This window comes from Peromyscus maniculatus, chromosome 14 (assembly GCF_049852395.1).
Source record: "Peromyscus maniculatus bairdii isolate BWxNUB_F1_BW_parent chromosome 14, HU_Pman_BW_mat_3.1, whole genome shotgun sequence".
In the NCBI taxonomy this organism is placed as follows: domain Eukaryota; kingdom Metazoa; phylum Chordata; class Mammalia; order Rodentia; family Cricetidae; genus Peromyscus; species Peromyscus maniculatus.
The window spans coordinates 75,068,957-75,093,568 of record NC_134865.1 but is presented as its reverse complement, the minus strand read 5'-3'; the positions used below and the strand labels follow the sequence as shown (position 1 = coordinate 75,093,568).

General features: G+C 43.4%; 2 protein-coding genes across 6 annotated transcripts in view; one reads left to right on the top strand and one right to left on the bottom strand.

Annotated features, from left to right (window-relative positions):
- Positions 1-3,875: 3,875 nt before the first annotated feature.
- Serpina10 (serpin family A member 10) lies at positions 3,876-12,859 on the top strand. Of its 2 annotated transcripts, none has more exons than XM_006990916.4 (5): positions 3,876-3,997; positions 6,383-7,124; positions 8,577-8,850; positions 10,937-11,087; positions 12,515-12,859. In XM_006990916.4, the coding sequence occupies exons 2-5, from the start codon at positions 6,422-6,424 to the stop codon at positions 12,704-12,706; spliced, it is 1,320 nt and encodes a 439-aa protein (XP_006990978.1). In that variant the 5' UTR covers positions 3,876-3,997; positions 6,383-6,421; the 3' UTR covers positions 12,707-12,859. The 2 variants fall into 2 exon arrangements, with proteins under 2 accessions (XP_006990978.1, XP_042117041.1); XM_042261107.2 differs by lacking the exon at positions 3,876-3,997 and adding an exon at positions 6,050-6,212.
- Ppp4r4 (protein phosphatase 4 regulatory subunit 4) overlaps positions 10,140-24,612 on the bottom strand; it is a 94,973-nt gene continuing 80,500 nt past the window's right edge. For 3 of the 4 annotated variants that reach the window (XM_006990915.4, XM_042261105.2, XM_042261104.2), the window contains 4 exons: positions 23,968-24,061; positions 22,354-22,424; positions 18,768-18,915; positions 14,924-16,546 (listed from right to left, as the gene is read on the bottom strand). In XM_006990915.4, the coding sequence (XP_006990977.1) occupies positions 16,522-16,546; positions 18,768-18,915; positions 22,354-22,424; positions 23,968-24,061 (338 nt within the window). In that variant the 3' untranslated portion in view covers positions 14,924-16,521. Of the gene's footprint in view, positions 11,382-14,923; positions 16,547-18,767; positions 18,916-22,353; positions 22,425-23,967; positions 24,062-24,612 lie in introns of those variants that run through there. The other variant, XR_006063591.2, reaches the window with a different exon arrangement.

Genomic DNA, 24,612 nt, shown 5'->3' with positions numbered 1-24,612 from the left:
CTCTGCCTTCCATCATCAACTTAATTACAGCAACAAAGACTAGTTCACCCAACTCTGTCACATTTGCATGTTCTGAGTTAGCTCTCAGGCTACATTTGGGGGCATCACTATCACAAACCTCCTTAGCCACTCATTTAATGAAACATTCTTTTTTTAAAGGTTTATTTATTTTTTGTGTGTAAGTGTTGTCTGTCTGTCTATGTACCATATTCATGCTTGGTGCCCATGGAGGTCAGAAGAGGGTGTTAGATTTCCTGGAACTAGAGTTAACAGATGGCTGTGAGCTACCATGTGGGTGCTTGGAACCAAATCTAGGTCGTCTGCAAGAGCTCTCAAATGCATACACACACACACACACACACACACACACACACACACACACACACACACACACATACACGCTCATATGAAACTCTCCCCTTTATGTTCATGCTTAAATCTACATTAAAACCTCCTCTTAGTCAATTCCAACTTTATTCTAAAAACCAAAACAAAATAAAACTTATGATTTTAAGCACTTACCCTTTTTACAGAAGGCTGACTTTGAGGAATTTAAACTTTTGACACACATCTGGAAGCTTTAAAAATAATCTCCCTAAAATATTTTGTAATTGCAAAACATTGGAAATTACATAAAAACCTAAACATAGGAAATTCGTTGAGTAAACACTGGAATACTGTGAAGTCATATAAAAAAGTAACAATCCTTACCGGCATCATGATTTCATAAAGAAGAAATAAGAAAGTACAAAAACATATGTTTATCCTTATATAAAGAAATACAAGAAAGGGAACTGGAAAGAAAGTGGTTAAATGATGCACGAGAGCCTGGGGGAGGGTTAGATGAGAGTGGGTGGGATGGTGTGGGACAGTGCGCTTCTTCCTGTACCTTTTTGCATGGCTTAGACTTTGGGAATAACATTAACATCTTACAGACTCAACAATGCAATTAAGATGGTAAAAGTCTCAAAGTCACATGAAAATTCAAAGAAATGAGGACAAGCACATTTCAGATAACCACACAGAAGGGGAGAGAAAGAATTGAGCCAAGGATCTTCTGAACATGGTGCTTGGACCATATGCTCCCCCTTCAAAGGAGGAAACACTGCCAGCAAATTTCCAAGTTTTCTTTACAGATTTGCTTTCGGAGTGGGGTAAGCATATGACATTGTGAATATTATGTATATGTCTTGTGGGACAGAGTAAGGAAGGGGGATGCAAATATGGACTAGGAAAGCAAGGAAGAGTGCTGGGGATGCAGCTGAGTGGGAGGATGCTTGCCTAGGATGTGTGAGGACTGTCATTCAATCCCCAGCAAGAGAGAAACAGAGAGATGAAGGAGACAGAGAAAGACAGACGAGACAAAGACACAGACACAGACAGAGGAGAGAGACAAAGGGGGGACAGAACAGGGAAGGGAAGGAAGGGCAGACTAAGGGAGGGGAGGGAAAGGGGAACAAGGAACAGTTCTGTGGGGCTAGATATGAGTTGGAGGCATAAATGCATCCTTAGAGACACACATAAATGCAAGCATAATAATAATTTTAAAAAAAGCCTTGAGTTGGGAAGTATTGAGTGTACTTAAGAATCCATGGATCTATTTTAATAGTGTTAATAAATAAATATACTTATATTTACCTATATCAAAAATAGATGGGAAATGTGACATGGGACATACACAACATGTAAGGGGTGTGGAGGAATGAAACAAGTGACTGTGCACCCTACAAAGGTGAGGCAATCTACAATCTTTATATGAACTCAGTGTGGCAAGCCTGCATCCATCCTGAGCTGCAGCCACCATGATTGCCCCAGCATGATCCTAGTTCCCCAGCCGCCTGTAGACAGAAGAACCATTTGCACGGTATATGGAATGCTGCAACAGGACCCTGGTACCAAAAATGGGCCTGACTCAGATCTTAGTTTAAGACATCATTCCAATGCAGTGAAGTCACTCACACTAGCCAACCAAGCAGGCCCCCCATTTAGTCCCAGTGATGGGATGCATTTGGACTTGATACCACCCAGGGTCACGCTTCTGTCAGTAAGCCCGCAAAATCCCACTTCATGTCAATGTGATCTTGGATCTGCCCACCTCTGTCCACCTCATCCAGGTTGTTTCAGAGGAATCTTCCAGATCTGATATTTATTGTTCTTTGGTTGAGTCCATATTTCATCCAGAAAACAGACAAAGCTCTGTGGTCAAAACAGGGGGTCTGCAATATCTCAGAAAATTGATTTTCATGGTCTCCAAAGATCTGTGATAAATATTCTTCAGAGGATGGTGTAGGTGAGAGTGAAAATGAGAATAAATGGGAATGTTTTCATACCCCAAAGGTAGGATTAGGGGTTGCTATTCCACAAGCCACGGCCAGCACTTCAGTTTGACACAGTAACAAATGCTACTGGACTAACTATTTGCTTTAGAAAAATGTCTTTAAATTGGATTGTGAAAAATGGGCTCCTATTCATCCTGTAGGGTGATGCTGGCCTGTTCTTTCAAAATGAGTCAGATAAGAATGGACAGAGACCACTCACCTGACAGAGTTCTAGTCCAGGTGCTGCAGTGTCATGCTTCTCTAGACAGCTGCCTCCCCCACACTAACCAGTAACAAGGCAATAGCAGTCTTTGACAAAAACATACTAACCTATGTCTTTATTGATATTAGAAGAACTGAAAAACACCTTGGGAATCCTTGGTTCACATGAGGTGTGGCATCTAGCCATCTTCATCTATGAGGAGGTACCTGCCAGCTGGTGATCACATGCCTTCTGTATGAAAAGAGATTAGTCTGCTTTCTGGCAAGATGGCTCTTCAAGATGACAGGTCACCAACTTCCAATCAGCTAGTCCATTACTTAATGGAGTTCTTCCCCAATGGCCACCTTCCTTTTCAATGACTGGCCTCCATCATGAAATGAGCAGGTGGCCACATCTACCAGGGTAGATTTTCTGGAATATCACTGTATTTAAAGGAATGGAGTTTTCTTTTGCCTTCCTATTATTGTTGGAGCATTATTAATTCTTATTGATTTTTGTTTTTTGGGTTGGTTTTTTTTTTTGAGAAATTCTTTTATTTTTTCAGATAGGGTCTCATGTAGCCAGGCTGGCCTCAAACTTGCTAGATGGCCAAGGATGACCTTGAACTTCTGATCCTCCTGCCCCCACCTCCTTAGTGCTGGGATTACAGGTGTAATGAACTGCTGAGGACCAAACCCAGGGAATACTCAACCAATTAAGCTATAACCCAGCCCCTATTAGTTTTTTACCCCTATTCTTCGGGTTAGACTACATTAAGTCTCACCTCAAGAATAGGAAGGGACACATAACAAAGCTTACACATGGCAACCTGCTAAGTCTGAAAAGTTGTGTCTTAAAGAGTATCTTCTACCCAGCACTCGGGAGGCAGAGCCAGGTGGATCTCTGTGAGTTCGAGGCCAGCCTGGGCTACCAAGTGAGCTCCAGGAAAGGTGCAAAGCTACGCAGAAAAACCCTGTCTCAAAAAAAAAAAAAAAAAAAAAAAAGAGTATCTTCCAACTCTGACTCAGTTCTTGCTTGAGAGGGTCAGTCTCAACACAGAAGGTAGTACAGTGACCTTGCAACAGGGTTTGTATTGTAAGAGGTGACCCAGTAGGAAGCTGGTCTCCACCACTGGGCTGACAGTTCCTTGGGGACAAGACAGTGGTTCTTAAATTCCACCCAAACCCCTTTATGGTTCCCAGAAGCAGCCACGAGGCCCACCATAACCTTCTTTCTAGAACTTTCATTCCCCATCCCGCAAGGGTGAGCCTCTTGTGAATTCTGGTCATAGTTGGGGCCACAGGACCAACCTAGGGAATTTCCAGAAACTCAACCATATCCCAGCAGGGTGTTAATCAGTAACAGTCCTAAGGGGACCACACTTTGGAATAACAAATATTTGCAGAAGGCTTTGGGCTGCAAAGCTTATGCTTGTCTCTTTGCTCTGAATGATCTCAGCACCAGAGGTCTGGAACTGGTAAGAGGTGGTGGATGGCGGGGGCCCTTCAGAATGTCTAATCGCGAAGGGTGGGGGAGAGGAGCTGCTTTCACTCTGTCTTAGTGGGCTTCAAGGTGAGATCTAAGGGGCAGGCATGGGGAATTCCAGCTTAAAACTCCAAATGACTGTAAATTCAAGTTGAGCTCAGGGTGGCACTGAAGGCATGTCAGCCATAGATAGATAGCCAGGGAAACGGCTCTGAAGACTTGGTATTTGTCTGCCACAGCTCACTGCCTAGGCACGTGAGCCTGGTCCCACCAGGGCTGGGGAGAGGCAAGTGGGGCACTGCTCCCCACACATTGCTCAGAGCGGAGTGTCAGGTAAACATCCCTTTTCCTGAGTTCAGGCTCCGTGTGACAAGGTGTGTCCTCGGCATATACCTGATGGTGCCCTAGTCCTAGGAGCACCATCCCAGGAGCAAGCACCCTGTATATATTGTGGATGGCTCCCGTGATGAACAGGGAAAGCCTGTAAGGACAAGTTACACTGTTTAGTAAGTAGGTGTAGCAACAGCCAGGCATTACAGGGCCGCTTCGGGAATAGTGTGAGACTTAGTCCTAGGAAAGGGTAACATCGTGCACTGGGGATTTTCCTCATGGCTAAGACTATGAGAAGCAACTATGAAATCAGGACTACTCTGAGGGGTTTAAATTTACAAAGTTGAGCTAAACACAGTGATATAATTCTCCTGGGCATCTCAGGCTGTTGGAACAAAATAAAATAAATTCTGGAGGCGTAACAAATGAGTTTTCATAGTTCTAAAGGCTCAAAGTGAGGGGCAGTATGGTTGGGGTGTGGTGAGGGCCCACTTCCTGGTTTGCAGATGGCTGTCCTTGGTGGAGAGAGGGAGGCTGCGGTGTCTTTTCTTCTAAGGACACTAAATATATCACCATCACTATGCTTAAGACCTCATCTAGTCGCCTCTAGAAGGCCCCATCTCACCACACCCTCACCTTAGAGGATAGGGCTTCAGTTATGAGTTGTAAAGGAACAGAGGTATGGTGTCCATCTCAAAAATGAAAGCATGAGACTGGGGATATTTTGTACCTGGAAGGAGGTAATGACCCAATGCTTACAGCAATGTGGTGACTTATGAAATGCAGTCCTGTCATTGGGACTGGGAAGCAAATCCTAAATAGTGACATTTAGGAAACCCAGCAGGGTCATTCAGGCTAGAAAGGTGTAGCGTTGGATTCTGTAGGGGCATTTAGCAAAGCAAGTGACAAGGGCCTGTGTCCTGGGGCTGGATGTGATTTGTGACACGTACAGAAGACAGACCAGGAGTAGCTCAGAAACTTCTTGTCACATTTTGACTTGGGGTCCCATGGTCAGAGTGAGGGCCTTTACTGATGGGAACTGTCAAGCATCCCCCACACCTACTGCTATCCAGGCCTTCTTGTGGGCCAGAAGAGAGTGAGCTATTGGGGACATCTTGGTGGCATATACATCAGCTTCTAGGACACTGGGTAATATAGCTGACCACAGTATAATGAATGGCACAGCCCCAGAGCCACATTTTGGGTCTGAGGGTGAAGAGGAATTTCAGAGAGGTAGCAACTGACAGTCAGAAGGAGGAATGTGGTGACAGTCAGAGGGAGGAGTGTGGTACTAGAAAGCCACTGCCAAGGCAGGGTTAGGTTCCACTGGGCTGTAGAACTGGGGCATGGATAGCCAGTGTGTGCCTTCAGGATCAATGAGACTGAGTGGGCTGAGCCCAGGTCTTGTGCAAAAAGCAATCAGCTACGTTTCCTGCAGCCACCCTAGAGCTATGGGTAAAGGAAGGAGACCTACTGGGAACTGGGTACAGGAAGTGCAGGAGAGGAGGGGCCTAAATCAGAAAACTGTGTGGGGAAGCCTTCCCTTTGTCAGATTCCCTCTTGGCCACTCCAAGTCCTACGTCAAAGGTGTCACACATCAAGGTCCTGGGACTAGCACGGAAGACTGCTTGATAGGTCTTGCGGCCAAATGATAAAGGCAAAGCCTGAAGCAGATCAGTCAATGACCCCAACTCCCACCCGATCTTTCTCTGAGGTCCACTCCATAGAAAAGAGCCATACCTGGCCCTGTTGGAGGAAAGCCAGTGAGCAGAAACTGGGGAGGGACCACAAGATGCTCAAGCACCTGGCAGAGGACAGGACATGGAAGAAGGTTGTAAAAAAAATGTGGAAACCCTCCACACATCTATCTGCTCCAGGTCAGTCTAGTGCATAGCTAACCTACAGGAACCCAGGGAAGCCCACACCTAGCAAAGATGTTTTATTAGATATTGAGATATTCTCTCTCTCTCTCTCTCTCTCTCTCTCTCTCTCTCTCTCTCTCTCTCTCTCTCTCTCTCTCTCTCTCTCTCTCTCTCATTCTCCCCAGGATGAAGGGAAGTGGCCCCTGGCCTCCACAGCTGAGCACATGAGGGTGGTTTTTAGTCTCTTGCTTCCTGTCCTCCTGGCAGAGGTGTGGCTGGTAACCAGTTTGAACTTCAGCTCCCATTCACCAGAGGCCCAAGCAGAGTTGGAGTCTCAGGATCTTCAGAACCAGACTTGGGAAGAGAACACGTGGACTGTCCCCAGTGATGAAGAAGAGGAAGAATATTGGCTGAGGACTAGCCTGCAACAGCTCTCCAATGAGACTTCAAACTTTGGGTTCAGCCTGCTTCGAAAGATCTCCATGAGGCACGATGGCAACGTGATCTTTTCACCATTTGGCCTGTCAGTGGCCATGGTGAGCTTGATGCTTGGGGCCAAGGGAGAGACCAAAGTCCAGGTGGAGAATGGGCTCCATCTACAGGCACTTAGTCAAGCAGGACCCCTGATCCTCCCATCCCTCTTCAAGAGGCTCAGAGAGACCCTTTCTAGCAACCAGGATCTGGACCTCACCCTGGGTAGCCTCGCCTTCATCCACAAGGACTTTGATATCAAAGAGACCTACTTTAATCTATCCAAGGAGTACTTTGATATAGAGTACGTGCCTACAAATTTTCGAAATTCCTCACAGGCCAAAGGGCTTGTGAACCACTACATTAACAAAGAGACACGGGGAAAAATTCCCAAGCTCTTTGATGAGATTAATCCTGAAACAAAGTTAATTCTGGTGGACTACATCTTGTTCAAAGGTATTTTGATAGTGTTCTGTTGCTGCAAAGCTACAAAAACCTGACCCTTTCCCCATTTCCTTCTTCTTGTCAGTGTAGCTAGCGCTAAAGGATGCTCAGCAAGCATGGGCTCTGCTTTGCAGGTCCAGCCTACATTGAGGAGGGATGACTGATGCTTTCTCTGAGGCTCCCACTCTCACCACTTACAGACATGTGGTCCTCAGTTTCCACAGCTCCTCTGCCCATTTTTCTACTAATGTTTGGAAGAGGTGGCACCGGGCTGTTGAATGAGCAGCCCACTATCAGCAAGACTTGGGTTACATCTCTACTCCCATTCTCTGTTTTTGTGATCTGGGGCAAAATCTCTGCCCTTGGATTTGTTATTGTCATTATTATAGTGTGTGTGTGTGTGTGTGTGTGTGAGAGAGAGAGAGAGAGAGAGAGAGAGAGAGAGAGAGAGAGAGAGAGCGCAGGTACACCCAGAGGTCAGAGGTGTTGGATCCTCCTGGAGTTGGAGTTACAGGCAATTGTGAGCCACCCAATATGGGTGCTAGGAACCAAACATGAGTCCTCTGTACAAGCAGTATGTACTCTTAACTGCTAAGCCACCTCTATAGTCCCTTGGTCTTAGATTTTATTTTTATAGAAAAATTGGGACTCTAACTTGCTATAGGTATAAAGCCACAAGAGCTGATATATGCAAGGTACTGGCTTGGCCCTTACTACCCACCATGGGACAGGAACAGGCTGCATCTTTGTTCTTCCTGGCAATGTAGCAAGCAGAGTAGGGCCACTGTCTCCTTTCTTAAGGGGATGAAGGTGAAGGTTGGTTGATCAGGATCACACATGGATGGCAGAGGCTAAATGTGGAGGGATCCCATGACCTCATAACCCTGATTTCTTCCGGCTCCAACAGGGTACAAGGGTATGGTGCGGGTGCCTCTGGTGCTTAAAGCTGTACCAGGACACTCACAAGACCATGTGCCAGCACCCCAAAAAGAAGGGCCATGTGCCAGCATCCCAAAACAGATGCTTAGTGTAGAGTCACATCGTGGTCTCGCCTGCTCCCAGAACCATGTGAAGCAATACTGAGCTGAAAACACCCCCACTACCTGTAAAGTATATGTTTGCATATGGGCATCCTGGGGCCATGGTAGCTAGGAGTCCCTCACGCAGACAGGCAATGGAAGCCATCCACCAGGAAATGAAGTTTTGTTCAAGTCCAGAACAAATGAGAGGAGGGGACATCTTTGCTTCTGTGTGTGGTTCCATTATGGGACATGGGTAGATCTGAAGTTTGGTCTTTGGGGAATTTGCTGCCTGGGCTGCGGTCCAAGCAAATGTTAAAAAGGAACTGCACTCATGTTCAGAGTAAAGGGGGTAGGTAGGTTGCTCTCTCCTCTACCACTTGAGTAAGACCGCTGTGTTCTGTGGAGGCTCACTTCTTCAGGGGCTTTCTTCTGACTTGTTCAGGGAAGTGGCTGACTCCATTTGACCCCATCTTCACCGAGGCTGACACTTTCCACCTGGACAAATACAAGGCAGTTAAGGTGCCCATGATGTACCGGGAAGGTAACTTTGCCTCCACCTTCGATAACAAGTTCCGTTGTCACATCCTCAAGCTGCCCTACCAAGGAAATGCCACCATGCTAGTGGTGCTCATGGAGAAAACAGGTGACCACTTGGCCCTGGAGGACTACTTGACCACAGATCTCGTGGAGACATGGCTCCAGAATATGAAAACCAGGTATGATGCTTCCCCTGCCTTGCAGACTTGGCCTGCCATCCTCATGACCACTCCCAATAGTTTTACCCAATGCCCTGTGACTTGCTGCTCATGCTCCCCAGTGAGCACCAAGCTCCTGCAGGAGGAAGCAACATATGCCCTGTTTTCCACTCTATCCTCAACATCAATCCAATGTAGGCCTGGCTTTATTGCTCATTAACTCTTCAAATACAACAGTTTGCCTGTTGAGGTACCTATTGATGGTGTGGTTGCATCAGTTAAGAAGCCGGGCAGAGGGAGAGAAACAACACTGTAAGAGGACAGAGCACATCAGCAGGTGCAGGCCAAAGCCAGGGATGTTCTCATCTGGTGGTGAGGGGCAAATTTCATGAGTCTGCCTATGTAGCTGCAGCCACTGGAGAAGAGGTGAGAGGATTCAGGGATGGCCACCTCAGGACCTCACATCACAAGCACAGAAGCCCTGCGCTTTGCCTGCAGGAGATGGGGAGCCACAGAGGGTTCTGAACAGAGGCTTGAGGAGATCTGATGAAAGGATCACACAGGAGCCTGTGTTGGGAGCAGGCACTAAAGATGAGGAGGACCATGAATAAGCCAGTCAGAAGATGCTGTATAACTTCAAGATGCCACTGCTTAGGCTATGGTGGGAGCCGGTGAGGTGACAGAGGGAGACTAGACTCTGGATGTGTCAGGAAGCAACAACTGATGACACTGATGACTAGATAAGCAATGGGTGGGGAGAAAAAGAAAGAAAACAGAGATGTGGATCCTGGGGGATATCAGTCAGTCAACAGTAGCTGTAGTTCTTGGCTTTGACATCTCAAGGATGGGTATACCACTTACTAAGACTGTAAAAGGAATGGGTCTGGTAGTGAGTTCATAGCTCAGTTCTAACATCTGGACTAGAAATGTCTCCCTGAGCCCTACATGAAGGAGGCCAGGCCAAGGCTAGGCCAGAGTCTGACTGTAGGAGTGACAAGTGCTTGGTTGGGATTAGGACCATGAGAGCAGGTAAGACTGAACATGGAGGGGACTCTGTGTGGAGAAGAGATGGAAAGGCAGGGCAGACACGCCAGTGTTTGTTGGAAGTCAGTCCACCTGCTGGAACCCAAGGCAGACAGCTCCAGTCAGAATCTCATGGTGTGCCTTTCAAGTCCTGCCACTCCAGAACTGGTACAGAGAGGAGCTCAATTCAAGGTCCTTCGCTACAGGTTTCACTTTCATTTTTCTGTCTTTTTTTTCCCCCCATCTTTAGGCATTAGCAAAGGACTGAAACAGAAACCCTAACAAAGTTTGCTGACTGACTATATTTATGAATTAACACTTAGGAAGTGTCACATCCTCAGTTACTTCCAACCTGGAGCTTTGGTCTAGCTGTGCAACAAGGAGAGAAGTGGAGGAAGGGTGTGTTTACAAAATAGCTGCTGTATACCAGACACTGTTCTGGACACCTTGCATATGTCGATCATTCTTTGCAACAACTCTGATATTGGTGTATGTACTTTTGACTGCTCTTTATGGAGCAAGAAAACTGAAAATTAAGATTAATTTGATGTAATTAGTAGCTTTTATGTTTGTTTTTTTTTCTGAGCCACAAAACTTACCTTTCCAAATCTCATTATTTCAGAGAACTCACAGTAGAAAAAATAAATAACCTCAGAGCCTCCCAGGCTAAGATGGAAGGGCTAGATGAAAGCCCTCATTGCTTCTTTTGTCTGCCCATTCCCAAGTTTCTAGGAATACTGAGGTCTGGGTTTCTGGGCTGGGAACAGCATCCTCCAGCTGTCTGCAAAGATACAGGAAGCAGCTAGGGAGTTGGTTAGGATTGTTTTTTAAACATAAGAAAATGGGCATGGAGTCTGGCATTTTTTGCTAAAAAGGATTTGGGGTAGTGAGCTAAGAACTAGCTCACTGGGGTCGATACAGTGATGCTTCATAAGCCAGAAGTATTTTCTCTGATAGAACACTACAAAAGGATCACATGAGCTATATACCGTCAAGCAAAGGAAATATTCTTGGAGGAAGGAAGAAAGTGTGTCCTTGCCAGCAGCCCCCAGCCATTTCACTATCATCTGTCCTTGTGCCACAGGAAAATGGAGGTTTTCTTTCCCAAGTTCAAGCTGGACCAGAGGTATGAGATGCATAAGCTGCTCCAGCAGATGGGAATCAGGAAAGTCTTCTCCAGCTCAGCTGACCTCAGCGAACTCTCAGCCGTGGCAAGAAATCTTCAGGTGTCCAAGGCAAGTCAGGGGCTGTGCTGAGGAGCCGTCCTCAGCATGCAGTGCCACTGAAACCAACAAATACTTCGAAAACCATGTCATTGTAATTAAATGTCTAGTTGTGGTAGGGAATTTGACTCCAGTTCTAACAACTTGAAGTAGCATCCAAGCTGGGTGTTCAAAGGACCTCAAGCCATACTACTCAAACACCTTTTTTAACTAGGTACTCATTGAAGAGCTCCATCTCTCTTCTCTCTCAAGGCCTAGGGAGGCATCTCTGTCCCTCGTACACACTGGCATATAACCCATCAGCACCTATGATGAATATTGAAAAGGATCATGAAATTATATCGCCTTTAGCATGAAAGAAATCCTTAGTCATCACTTGGCCCAACCTCCCATGCCTTGTGATGGATATTCCACCTTCCTCTATAATTAGCCTCAGAAGACCCTCTTGTTCTTCCTCTCCTCATCTCTCCCCCCTCCTTCCCATTCTTCAGACAAGGAACTCATCCCTTCTTTGGAAAGCAGTCCAATATGCAAATGGATGATTATTTTGTAATATGTTGACTGGTAAGTTCTCTGACTTACATTTTTTGGTCCTGCTTCTGAAGTACTGAGAACAAGTTTATTCAACTTTGGTAACAGTAAGCATATACTTCATGCTACTGGTGTTGGGGCCAAGCTGGTACCTCTGGAAGATATTTTGAGGTGCCTGGACATGCTGAGTCCTTTGACATCCCTCTGGTTGGCAAGGAAGGTGTTAGTTTTCTTGCTAGCTCACACCAAATCTCTTTAGCTAATCAGTGTTTCTCATGGGAAGTAATCTTGGTTCTTGCAGCAGTTCTGTGCACTACAGTGAACTAGTTAGCATTCCTGGTCTCTGCTCATTCCGACTCTCTCCCTCACCATTACAATCAAGAGTTTGATTCAGATTTGGCCATGCAGTTGTCAATTCTGAGAGATTTTAAAGTGGTACCTATGTAAGTAGGAGCCAACAGGGTAATCTCAGCCTGAGCACAGGCAATCAGGGTCCAAGAAGACACGACAAACCCTCAGGCTTGCCCCCAGGAAATGCCTAAGAGCAGTATCAGGCAGTTCAAAGTGTTTTCAAGGGCCAGCAGCTCAGCTCAACAATGAGCATCACAAAGTACATGTTCAATAAATACTTACTAGATGCCCACATGTAGAAATTTACTAGCCAGCTTCCCTGGTTCCAAGCCCAGAATGCATCTCACACACCCCATACCAATTCCCATAGACTCCGGGTATTGTTTTGATTTATGAGGCAGTCTCTGGTGCAATCTCATGCACCTCTTAGCAAAGATAGGCTGCAACACTGAACCCCAGGAACATGGCTGGGTGGGCAGAACCACTGTAGAAAATTTCTGTCAATTCCCTCTTCCCATTGCCACACAAATGTTCTTCCACATCCTTTCCTTTTCTAGGTCTTACAACAGTCAGTGCTTGAAGTGGATGAAAGAGGAACTGAAGCAGTGGCAGGGACACTGTCAGAGATTGTCGCTTACTCCATGCCTCCTGTCATCAAAGTGGACCGACCTTTTCATTTCATGATCTATGAGGAGATGTCCAGAGTGCTTCTGTTTCTGGGCAGGGTGGTGAACCCCACTGTCCTGTGACTCAGACATGTGTAAGCCCCAGTCACAGCCAGTGCTGAGCCAGAGTGCTGGTGGTAAATGGTAAAGGATGTATCCTCTGTCCTCCATACCCAGCTAGTTTGTTGTGGCTGTTCTCTGATTAACACAGAAATTAAAATGACTCATATTTTAAGATGTCTGTGCAATCTGTCTGGCATTTTAAACTTGCTCCTGAGAGCCTTTGCTGACTGACTGGAGACTAGCTGAGGAGAGCCTTTCTCTGCAGCTCATATACCTGGACTTTGAGAGCAGTAGGAAGGACAGCTGGTGTAGGACAAAGTCTCTGGGGAGTACGTGGACCTTCTCCTACAGGCATGCTTCTACCTCTCTATTTTTCTCTCATGCAAAATCAGTGTTATTTTAGTTTATCCCAGAATTTCTTTCTGTCTCTGTGCCTCTCTCTGTGTCTGTCTCTCTCTCTCTTTCCCTCTCCCTCCTCTCACCCCTCCCCATCCCAGAGGAGCCCACAACATAAATCTGGCTGGCCTGCAACTCTATGTAGGCCAGGCTGGCCTTGAACTCGAAGAAATCCACCTACCTCTGCCTCCTGAGTGCTAGAATTAAAGGTGTGTGCCATCATGCTCAGTGGTTTTTGTGTTGTAATGTTTTAATTAATCATAGAATTCTTTCTTTTTTATTAAAATCACCATATCCATCCTAATCACAATGTCCAGCTCAACAACACCCACTCATCTCCATGACACATCTAGTCACATGCCTCCATCACAGAAACCACAGATAATCCAGTTCAATGTTTTCATTTTATAAGGAAATCAAACAGGGACCAGAAACAGGGACACATCCTGACTTTCAGGAGTGACAGGTATTTTTCCTTCTGCACATTCCTTTCTTCATAAGAGTTTATATATGTACACATAAATACATATACTAACAATGACCTTTTATAATTGCTTTGGTATAGTGATGAATACAGTCTCAATTATATTCATTTTACCAACAAAAAGTATATGTCTTGCTCATTGCTGATTAAGGAAACATCTTGGTGAGCCTTTATTGTGTGCAGGGCTAGCGTCCACTGCACATGATGAATATATCAAACCTTATATCTCAGTGAGAGGAAAACACTTGCCGAAGGCCACTCAGTGTGACCATGGTAAGCCAGTCTTTCCTATTCTAGTCTCAAGTCCTTGTTACTCCATCTCCCCTCTCTACAGTCTCTCAGACCGCTAGTAGTGGGCGGCCTTTGCCTCGGTCACCCACCAAAAGTAAGCATGGACTTTGTCCCAGTATGCAAGGAAAGTGACAACACCTCTATTCCTGGGCAGTCATTTTCTATCTTATAGAAATGAAATAAGACAGTACCTAGGGAGTAAAGCAGAGATTCCTGAGTGGGGCTAACTAGTCTCAAAATGTCAGCTGTGCGACTAAATGCTTAGTTGCATTTCTATCTGCTATTTACTAGATAAAGACAACTAGAGTTAATTTATTCATTAGTTACTTAATGATTGGAAGTCATGAGTGACAGGAACAGGAGGCAGTGTCAAGAGACAGTCTAAACCAGACTCCCTCGCCACAGTCTCAACATGAACTCACTCTTGTAGTCATCCCAGGCATTAACAGATGTTCATTTAGGACCAGAAAACTCTGGGGCCTACGAAGAGAGACAAGAGAGAAGACGGCTCTAACTGGCATTCGTAGGTACTTATGTTTAGTTATTTGGGTGTGTTTGTGGGGAAATAGCAGGAAGAGAAATTTTATTTTTTTTAAGATTTATTTTATGTATACGGATGTTTTGTTTACATATACATTTGCACACAAGAAGAGGGTTTTGGTTGCCATAGGACTGAATTTATAGGTGGTTGTGAGCCACCATGTGGATGCTGGGAATTGAACTTGGGACCAGAAAGAGGAATTTTAAGAGGGCTCTGGCTCTTTTCTCACTTTGAGAGATGAAATCTAGAAAAGGAAGCCTATGGCTATACCACACTGAAATGAGCACGGCCAAAGCCAGTGACAGGCAGGCCAGCACTGCAGATGGAGCAGAGCACTGCCAACACACCCAGTTAAAGAAGATCAGGTCTTCTGATCTTCATCTTATCAGATAGGCCAATGGATGTTCCTATCTGCCACCCATTGGCTTTTTAATCTTCCTGCATATTTGTCTCTGGGGTATAATTTTAACAAAGATTCAAAAATTTTTAAAGTTTTTAATGCTTGTGAAAAAAATACTTCCAAAAGTAATTTTGAATAACTGTTTTAATTGAGAATTTAATGCCTAAGCAATTGACTTCCAACTTTATAAGCAGTGGTGACTATTCTCTGTCAGATCACTTTCCCCTTATCCCACATAAATAACAGGAATATAAAAAGCTTATAACTACTAAGTGTATTATTTAACAATCAAATTGAAACTCTCCATTTTCTTTAAAGTAGACAGAGTCAATGCCGACCTTTTGAACCAGAGTACTGAAAAATCTGATGCAGCCTTGATGGCCCCAGACCACAATAGATTCAATTCCATATTACTAACGCTAGTAGGAAACATAAGCTAGTTCAACTGCATTTCCTTATGCAGGATGGTCTAGCTTCTCGTGGTAACTAGACTCGCACTTCTACCTGCCTGTCCTTGATGAAGGGTGTTAGGAGTCCCTCAACAGTGCCCTACAGAGGTCATGGGGAAGGAAAGAAATGACAAAAAGGAGGAAGCAGTAGCCGCTGTCCCTGAGTCCTTTACAGTTGACACAAATATGCTCCACTTGCCCATTATTTAAAGATGAAAGGCCTTTTCTTTATAGAGGAAGAACTGTAGGGAAGTATTTAAAACTTTTCTCACAAGTGCTGGTAGCTCATTCACCTCTGCTTTATTTTAAACAAGCTCATTATCCATTTCACATTATAAAAAGTAACCACGCACATGTATGCATCCACAAATTAGATCATCTTTATCATACATCAATACATCTTTAAAAAACAAGTATTTTCTGATATCAATATAGATATATGCTGATTGCACTTGAAATAGAGAAGCTGACAATAGCTTCATACATTCTATCTCAGGAGCCGACATTTTAAAGTTAAGGACAATCTATGTTCCACAGGCAAATTTTGATGGAAGTATTAGCATTAGTACAAATGGGTGCTGTTGACGTAGCATGAGCATGATAGCTTGGAATAACAGCTGATTCAAACTAGATTCATCATTTGAAATTAAGGACAGATACAATCCAAAATGTAAACAAAGCGTTTATAAAATAAATTCTAGGAATTAAGGAAATCATTAATCTATCATTTTAAAGGTATTTGTAGCTAAATTTTTCAAGAATCTTTGCAGATTTTCATGGCCAAATCTAGACTGGGGTCATCCAGGTGCTGACACTGTCACAGAATCCCAACACCCATAGGACCACAGTGCTCGGTTTGACTTGTCTGCTCGGCTTAGAGAGCTCTGAGGAAATACAGTGCCTTCCTTACCTCCTTGTGTCCTTGCCCAAGTAGCTACCCAAGGAGCAGCCAGCTAATTGAGACTGCCATGGAATTTCTAAATGTACAATTTAGGTAATCAACAGCCAGCTTCCCACAGAGCCAGGCACGTCTGTCTTGCAGTCTGAGTACACACCTCAAGTTGGAGCTCATTACACTGCACTGGAACAATGGGATTCAGAGCCCACACTAAAACATGGCATACCTCCTAGGGAATCTAATTCCAAATGAGGTAAGTTTCCATCAGCTGCATGATGTTCCTCTCTCCCTCCACTCTAACTCGCCCGGCCATCACTGGAGCCTTTCCACCATCACAGTCTCTGCTGACTGCTCGCCTCCTTCACCAAGCAGCTGACTTAAGGATTGGATTTTCGAGATTTTCTGATGAAAGGAGAAAAAAAAAAGGAAGGAGAAAAGGGAGGGAAGGAGAAAGGGACCAAAAAGACAACGTAAAACAATTATCCACATAAAGTAAATAAAGAAATGTAAATATGCTACTCTGAGTAAACCTACAATTCGAGAACTCTGATAAAGAGGAAATGAACTACACGTTAAGGAATTACCTGTAAGTATCAAGGACCATCCTGTGCACACCTAATAGCACCCCCTTCAATTTACACAATTTTCCTACACTTTTGATTTTGTATAACCATAAAGGAAATTACACAGGTATATCAACTGTCCTGCCCTGGAAGACAGAAGCTCTGCCACACACCTGTACTTCCTTTATGACACACTGCTTGTCAACACCAGAGGTGCCATTTGGTAAAGCATGTGCACTGCGCAGAATTTCTCTAAGAAATAAAAACTGAGGTAACACTTTCTGCAATCACGTCATAGGCTTATTTTAAATAAAGAGGACTTTTTTTCTTTTCAATTTGGATATGACGGTCTCTTAATTGTGGATAATACTTCACTGGAAAAACACCTGTGTAGATACCAATCACCCATCCAACTAATGAGCATGTTAGAACCATGTGTGGGAACAGCCAGGCATGTGTGAAGAAGTGGCTGTGGATGCTAGCAAGCCTTCCTTCCGATCACTTGAAAAAGGTAAAAACTCGACATGAGTTCTCATTGGTCTTTATTGTAGATTCATTTTGGAAGCCATCAGCTATACAAGAAAATAGGAAATTCAGTCTGCCAAAAGGAAAGATGTACTCAGCAATGTAAAAACAGATAAGGCATCTGGAATAAAGAAAAGCGACCACGAAATATTGGTTCAGCAGTCTTTCCTTTAAAAAACAAAACTAGTTATGATGATGCTCCCATGTTCCTCAGGAGAAATTCAGGGCAATAGAAGAAGAGGGTCTATGGTGAGAGAGAAAGATCTCAGGAGATGGAACTGAGAGGCCCCTTAAATGAGCTATGGGCCAGACCTGCTGCTATTTGACAGATGTGCAGAAGCCCAAGGGCCAGGCTCACCAATACACAGTGACTTTGCTCATGCTGGAGTTGGGTACATGGTTCTAGTCCAGAGTGCTGCAGACTACCAACCCATGCTACCTCTGCTTCCATGGCGCCTAAACAGCACTGGGGCTTTCTATAGAGAGAGAACATCCTTCAAGTTGGCACCACTATTCTGCAATATCTGAATAACCTGTTCCGATGATTATTTTTGGAGCATTTAGTTCCACATTCTGAGCTCCATTCAATATCTTTATTTTTGAATTCTGAATGAAATGGGGTACACATATTTCTAATGTACATACCCAATGGCCAATCGGAATTTAAAATGAATTATAATACAACTAGCTCCTACAAGGAACTCCACCCAGCCAGAGAAGAGTTTCTGTAGAAAAATGCAGGTGGAAAACTTTTTCAAAAATGTGAGCTAAGCATAGCAAAGTATACTTGTAATCTCAGTATTGGGAGGATGTGGCAAGAGGTCTCCAGTTCTAGGCCATAGTGAGCTACATTGTGAGCCTCATCTCAAAAACAGAAAGGAAGGAAAGAAGAAAGGAGGAAGGGAAGGAGTCTTTGAGGGAAGAAGGAAGAGAAAGAGAAGGGGAAAGCCTATGAATTTAATGACACATGCTCAAGAGGAAATCTGACTCTTGCTAAGTTTCACTGTAACTTGAACAGCTGTTCTGTATGAAAGAACAAAACTGCAAATATAGTTTGGGCATCCTTGCAGTGTTCTTGTGATGATTTTTAGGGTACCATTCTTTTAAATGTTCAAAAGCAACAAATTCAATCAAGAAGCAAATAGCACACAAAAGGGAACCATGGAAAGAAAACAGGCCTTTTATAACTTTAACTTCAAAGCACAAGTATTGTCTACAAATATGTTCAGCTACTGAGCCCACACTCTGCATCCCGTGCTGTTGTGGCACTTCAAAGTGACATCAGCTGTGCTACCTTTCTGAATCCAGGTGATCAGACACTAGAGTTAGGTATTTAGATGCCTAGTGAAGGTGTCTTTGCCATATGTTAGTATCAGATATCTTATACACACTCACATAGTCAAGGTTCTCACTTAACTACCTTCATCTTAAACATTCCCTCACTGGAGACATTTTCGGTTCTTTGAAGTGTGGAAGTGGGAAGGAAGGTGCCCTGAGCCAAACAGCACACTCAGCAGTAGAAAGTTGGTACTCACAAGGTAGCCTTCCGAGGCTGTGCGTCTTTACTTCCACTGGTCTTTGGATCAGCTGTGTTACCTGTCCCACGGGAAGTACTGGGCAAGACAGGATTAGGAGGAAAGGAAGCTGGAATGCTACTGGTATTTCGAGTCCGGAATGAGTCATCTGGAAGTAACACGTGAAGAGGCAGAGGTGTTGATCCCTCAGAAAGACGTTTACCAAGGAGAGAAGACTCCAGACAGTGGGGCTTTTTCTCTTACAATTTATATACAGTAAAGTGTACTATATTAAGATTTGGTATGTATATAATTCACTGCCATTATCACAATCAAGACATGAAAACATGCTATCCCAAATGTTCCCTTGGGCCCTTCATAATCACGCCTCTTCTGCCTCCTCTTTCTATAAACCACAAATTTTTCCCTTGCTAAAGATTAGCTTGCATTTTCTAGGATTTTGCATTTAAAAAGTCATACAGATCATACTGTCTCTTTTTTTATATGATCAGTATAACTGAAATTCATCTGCATAGGAATGTTAGCACTTCATAACTGGTGTTGTATAGATGGGCTAACATTTGTCCTAAATGTTCACTTACAGGCATTTGGATGATTCCAGTTCTTGAATTTAATAAATAAAACCACTATGAACATTTGTGTATAAATCTGTGGGTAGCTATGTTTTAATATTTTTTAGTAAATGCTTAGGAATAGATTGCTGGGTTTTTTTAGTGTGTTTTTTTATTTTATAATTAATTTAATTTTACATATCAGCCACGGATTCCCCTGTCCTCCCTCCTCCCAGCCCCTAGCCTTCCCCCTAATCCACCCCCCCATTCCCACCTCCTCCAAGGCAAGGTCTCCCCTGGGGATTCAGCCCAGCCTAGTGGATTCAGTTGAGGCAGGTCCAGTCCCCTCCTCCCTGCACCAAGGCTGAGAAAAGTATCTTAGCATAGGCCCTAGGTTCCAAAAAGCCAGTTCAAGGACAGGTCCCCATGCCACTGCCTGGGGGCCTCCTAAACAGTTCAAACTCATCAACTGTCTCACTTATTTAGAGGGCCTGGTCCAGTTCCATAGGGGCTCCTCAGCTATTGGTTCACAGTTCATGTGTTTCTGCTAGTTTGGTTATTTGTCCCTGTGCTTTTTTCCAATCATGGTCTCGATATCTCTTGCTCATATAATCCCTCCTCTCTCTCGCCAGCTGGACTCCTGGAGCTCCACCTGCAGTTTGACCGTGGATCTCTGCATCTGCTTCCACCAGTCACTGGATGAGAATTCTATCATGACAGTTAGGGTGTTCGGCCATCCAATCACCAAAGTAGGTCAGCTCAGGCACTCTCTCGACCATTGCCACTAGTCTATAGTGGAGGTATCTTTGTGGATTTCTGGGGACCTCTCTAGCACTCTGCTTCTTCCTATTCCCATGGGGTCTTTATTTATCATGGTGTCCCTTTCCTTGTTCTCCCTCTCTGCTCCTGATCCAGCTGAGACCTCCTGATCCCCTAAGCTTGCTTTCCCCCTGACCCTGCCATCATGAGGTGTGCAGGCAAATGGATGAACTAGAAAATATTATCCTGAGTGAGGTAACCCAGACTCAGAAAGACAAACATGGTATGTACTCACTCATAAGTGGATACTAGTAATGCAAAGGATAACCAGACTGCAACTCACAAGTCCAGGGAGGCTACCTAGTAAAGAGGACCCTAAGAAAGACACAGGGATTGCCCAGTGACAGAGAAATGGATGAGATCTACATGAGCAAACGGGGGGTGAGGGAGGTAATGGAGGGCAAGGGTTGGGGGAAAGCGAGCTTTTTACTGTGTTTAACTTCATATGAATTTGCCAAAGCACTGTCTAGCTCCTTTCCTCTCCCTCTCTATGTATGGAAGTCTACAGAGTACTCTTCATCCTTGAAATTAATATTATAAGCATTTGATTTTCAGACATGTTATAAGCAACAAGCAGTACAGCATTTCCCCCATAACTACTACTTTGTTTGGTTTTGATACAGGGTCCCCTACAGCCCAGGCTTATATCAGTATTGCATGTAGCCAAGGATGAACTTGAACTCCTGATCCTCCTGTCCCCAACTCACAAGTGCTAGGATTGCAGCCATACACTGCTATGCTCCACTTTTTCACTGTTCTAAATTGTACTTCCTAATGACTGGTGATGCCAAGCATCTTTTCATGCACTTACATCTCTATCTTCTTTAAAAGCTCACATTCAAAAGGTTTGGCCATTTTAAGTTTAGCTGCCCAGTCTTAGACTTCTCTGAACATTCTTGACACAAATTCTTTTCAGATAAGATACATTATGTATATTTTCTCCCATTCCAGGTCTTGACTTGTGTCTTTCTATGACCCGATCTCAAAGCCCAGATAGAGTTCTAAATTCTGATACAATATAGTATGTCACTCTTTTTCTGCTTTGATTAATATAAATATCTATCTGCTTCCAAATTATAGACTTTCTTCCATATCTTCTTCGTCAAAAAAATGTAATTTAACCTTTTGTGCCTAAGTTTACATTTTGAGTTAATGATTTCTATATAATGTCAGATATTAATTGAGGTTGAAGTTTGGGTTTTCTTAATGTAAGTACCCAATGGGTCTAGTGCCATTTTTTAATGTACCACAAAATATGGTGATAACACCATTAAACAAGTCCCATGATCAGAGCAATTCTGATTTCTAGTGGAATCTACCTCTGAATGGAAACATACCATTGTCTGTTCCCTAAACAGTTAATCCAGATGGACAGGTAAGTCACTTGACCAAAGGATCATCACTCAGGAAGCCATGCTTAAAGAGCTATGAAGAATAATTACCCTTACATGAGATAATGTAGTTTTCTTCCCAGAATTCCATCCCTGGAGCCCCTCTGAGGTTCTGTTGGATCTGCCCAACTTCCTGAGGCCTGACTCAAAAAGGCAGAACTTTTCTTTGTCCTTCTCTTCCATCTCTACCTTTCAGGTGCTGCCCAGAGCCCAAGCACACCTTCTCTGGTACTTTGGACTTCTTCCTCTTTCTCTAAAGCACCCCTCCCTACAGCACGGCTGCTTGTCTGCCACCTGCCGTAACTCAGACAGCATTGTCGCCTCTTTCTCTCTTCTCCATTCCTATGCCTGGCAACTGATTTACAGCTTGACTGTCCTGTTGCTTTTCCCTTAAACTGTGATAAAACTATCCTCAAGTTTCAATCTGTTTATAAATTCTTGTATAAGGAAACTAAGAACCACAAGGGGACCTCAGTTTCCCCAGTGACAGGAAAAGTTTATTGCTTAAAGACTTGATGAGGACACACATTTAAGAAAAACATCATGGAGCTGGAGAGATGGCTCAGAGGTAGAGCATTGGCTGTCTTCCAGAGGACCTGGGTTCAATTCCCAGTACCCAAATGGCAGCTCACAACTGTCTGTAACTCCAGTTCCAGGGGAACCAACACCCTCACACCATCACACATGCAGACAAAACACTAATGCACATAAAAAAGAAATGAATTTTAAAATAAAGCATCCTATCTAGAATTAGAAGGATGTATTGTTTAAAGAAAATAATACTTCATTAAAGTAGCCATCTTTGGAAGAGTGTACACTGCTTACCAGTTAGTGAAAGCATGGCAGTCCTCATCAGCCCTGAGACAGAAGGCGTGTGAGCTAAGGTGGAGCTTTTACTAGAAAAGAATGTGATGTAGTTAGAACCTAAACCACAAAAAGTCTTAACTACCCAACACTTGGGGGTTTTAACCTTTAAGTGTAAATACTTTCTTTTACTTCTTATGAAACATGCCTGTTGCATTTATTATTTTTTATATTCCATGCTTCCAAATACATACTTTTTCTACCACTTAAAAGCATTTCCTTTGCTTCATCAAAAGTATAGCTCTTCTTTTGTATAAAAGTATAGCTCAGCAAAGCTAGGTAAGATGGGTAAAACCTTCCTGGGACTGGCTTATCTTTAGTTACAATCCTGTTTTCCATCCTGAGAACACTGTTGGCTAGGAAATATGCATGGATCTACCGATGATGCCAAAAGCTAGAGCTAAAAGTCTGGAACAAGGTATGATTAATCACAGAAAAAAACGTACTTTTCTTCAACACCTTCTTTATCTTGAGAAATAATATTTTAAAGGCATTTGTGTTTTCTTTTTAATTTTTAAGATCTTTTAACATAATAATATGTAATGATTATATATAATCTAATATATGGTGAATAAATAATCTTTTTATAATAATAATTTTTGATATTTTCATTAATTGAGAATTTCATACAATGTATTTTGACCACATTTCTCCCTATACTTCACCCCTATCTCTTTCTGGATCCACCCCCTTTTCTATCTCCCCACCCTCTCCCAACCTCATGTCTTTTTTTTTTTTTTTTTTTAAATAATCCACCAAGTACAATTTGTACTGTCTATATACTCACAGGTGTGGGCCATCCACCAGAAGAGAATTGACCCAGGAGGAGCCACAACCTTAAAGAAAACAGATTCTTCTCTCCCAGAAGCCATCGGCTGTCAGGAGCTCCTCAGTTAGGTGTAAAAGCTCATGAGTCCCTACACCTTCCACGCTAGGATACTGACTGGCTTGATCTTGTGCACAGGTCTTGTGCAGGCAACCTTATATTTTCTTAAAAGTACTTGGGTTTTGCAGTGACTTACAGCTGTTAGATGCTATATGCATATAACACATATTACAAATCATGGTAGTTTAATTATGCTGCTTCTCTTCTAATCTTAGCTGGTTATAACTTTGACTTGAGCTATAAACAGAAAGCAGATATGTATCTACTATCAGAACTCTGTTGTGACCACTTTACTGGCTAAACACATCTGTGGCTTCTCTATATATAGAAATAATACAATGCACATGAATGTGCAGCCTGTTGGCAAATAGAGCTGCTCACATGTATTTGGATGTTAAAAGGAATGTACAGTATATTCCACCTTTCTCATAAATGATGGGCAGATTCTATGATATTTTCATGTCATGGCAGTAGTCTTCATACAGAGTAAAGATACCTATTTTTATACAAATAGCAAATACCTTCTATTTTTAGTGTCATAATCTTTACAGAAGAAGTTGACAAATTGTCAGCACATAAAAGAATTCAAAATTAATTCTGATTATAGTGATGTAAATATTTCATGTAAATAAATAGGGTGACCACAAAATAAAAACTCCAGTTAAGAATGAACAGTTGACAGCACATACCTAGCACACTTGTCTAAGTTGCCATATTTTGCATGAAAAGCTTGATTATTAAAAGATTGGCTTCGAATCAATTTGGATTTCTTGATTTCTTTGCCTAGAGTAAAGCAGAATGAAGGAAAATAGAACGTTCAGTTGCCCCTTAACCATTCCAACCCCCGAGTCCTCCTCAGATCCCATCGTGTCCAGAAAAACCCAGCTGGGTGAAGTTTCCACTCCTCGGTCAGAGCTGACTGCAGTATCTCTCATTCAAACCACCATGAAGGATAGTGGAAAAACCAACAGGTGAAGGCTAAGGACATCTTCAGAGTAAGAAAGTGTAATGGCCTGACAGGGATGAAGATGCTCTACCCGGACAACTCTCCCCACCCTTTGGCCATCAGAATATTGAAACAGTAGACCTCAAGAAACTAGACTGCTCCCAGGAATTTCATGCAGGGAGAAGAGAGAGGCTAAATTCCTGGAGAAGAAATTTGATTTACAATCTGTCAGATTACCTGACAGAGGAGACTTGAGTCAATGGCCGAGAGGACTACACGTTGACCTTGACTGCTCAAATATGCATAACTACGGCCCTCTAAAACTTAACCTCATAACAGGACCCTGAAAATGGACTTAGCAGTGAGGGGACATCACTGGATCTTTGTT

Coding starts and splice junctions, on each gene's coding strand:
- Serpina10 (XM_006990916.4), top strand. CDS start 6,422: ATGAGGGTGGTTTTTAGTCTCTTGCTTCCTGTCCTCCTGGCAGAGGTG. Junction 7,125..8,576: donor GGACTACATCTTGTTCAAAG/GTATTTTGATAG, acceptor TGACTTGTTCAG/GGAAGTGGCTGACTCCATTT. Junction 8,851..10,936: donor CTCCAGAATATGAAAACCAG/GTATGATGCTTC, acceptor CTTGTGCCACAG/GAAAATGGAGGTTTTCTTTC.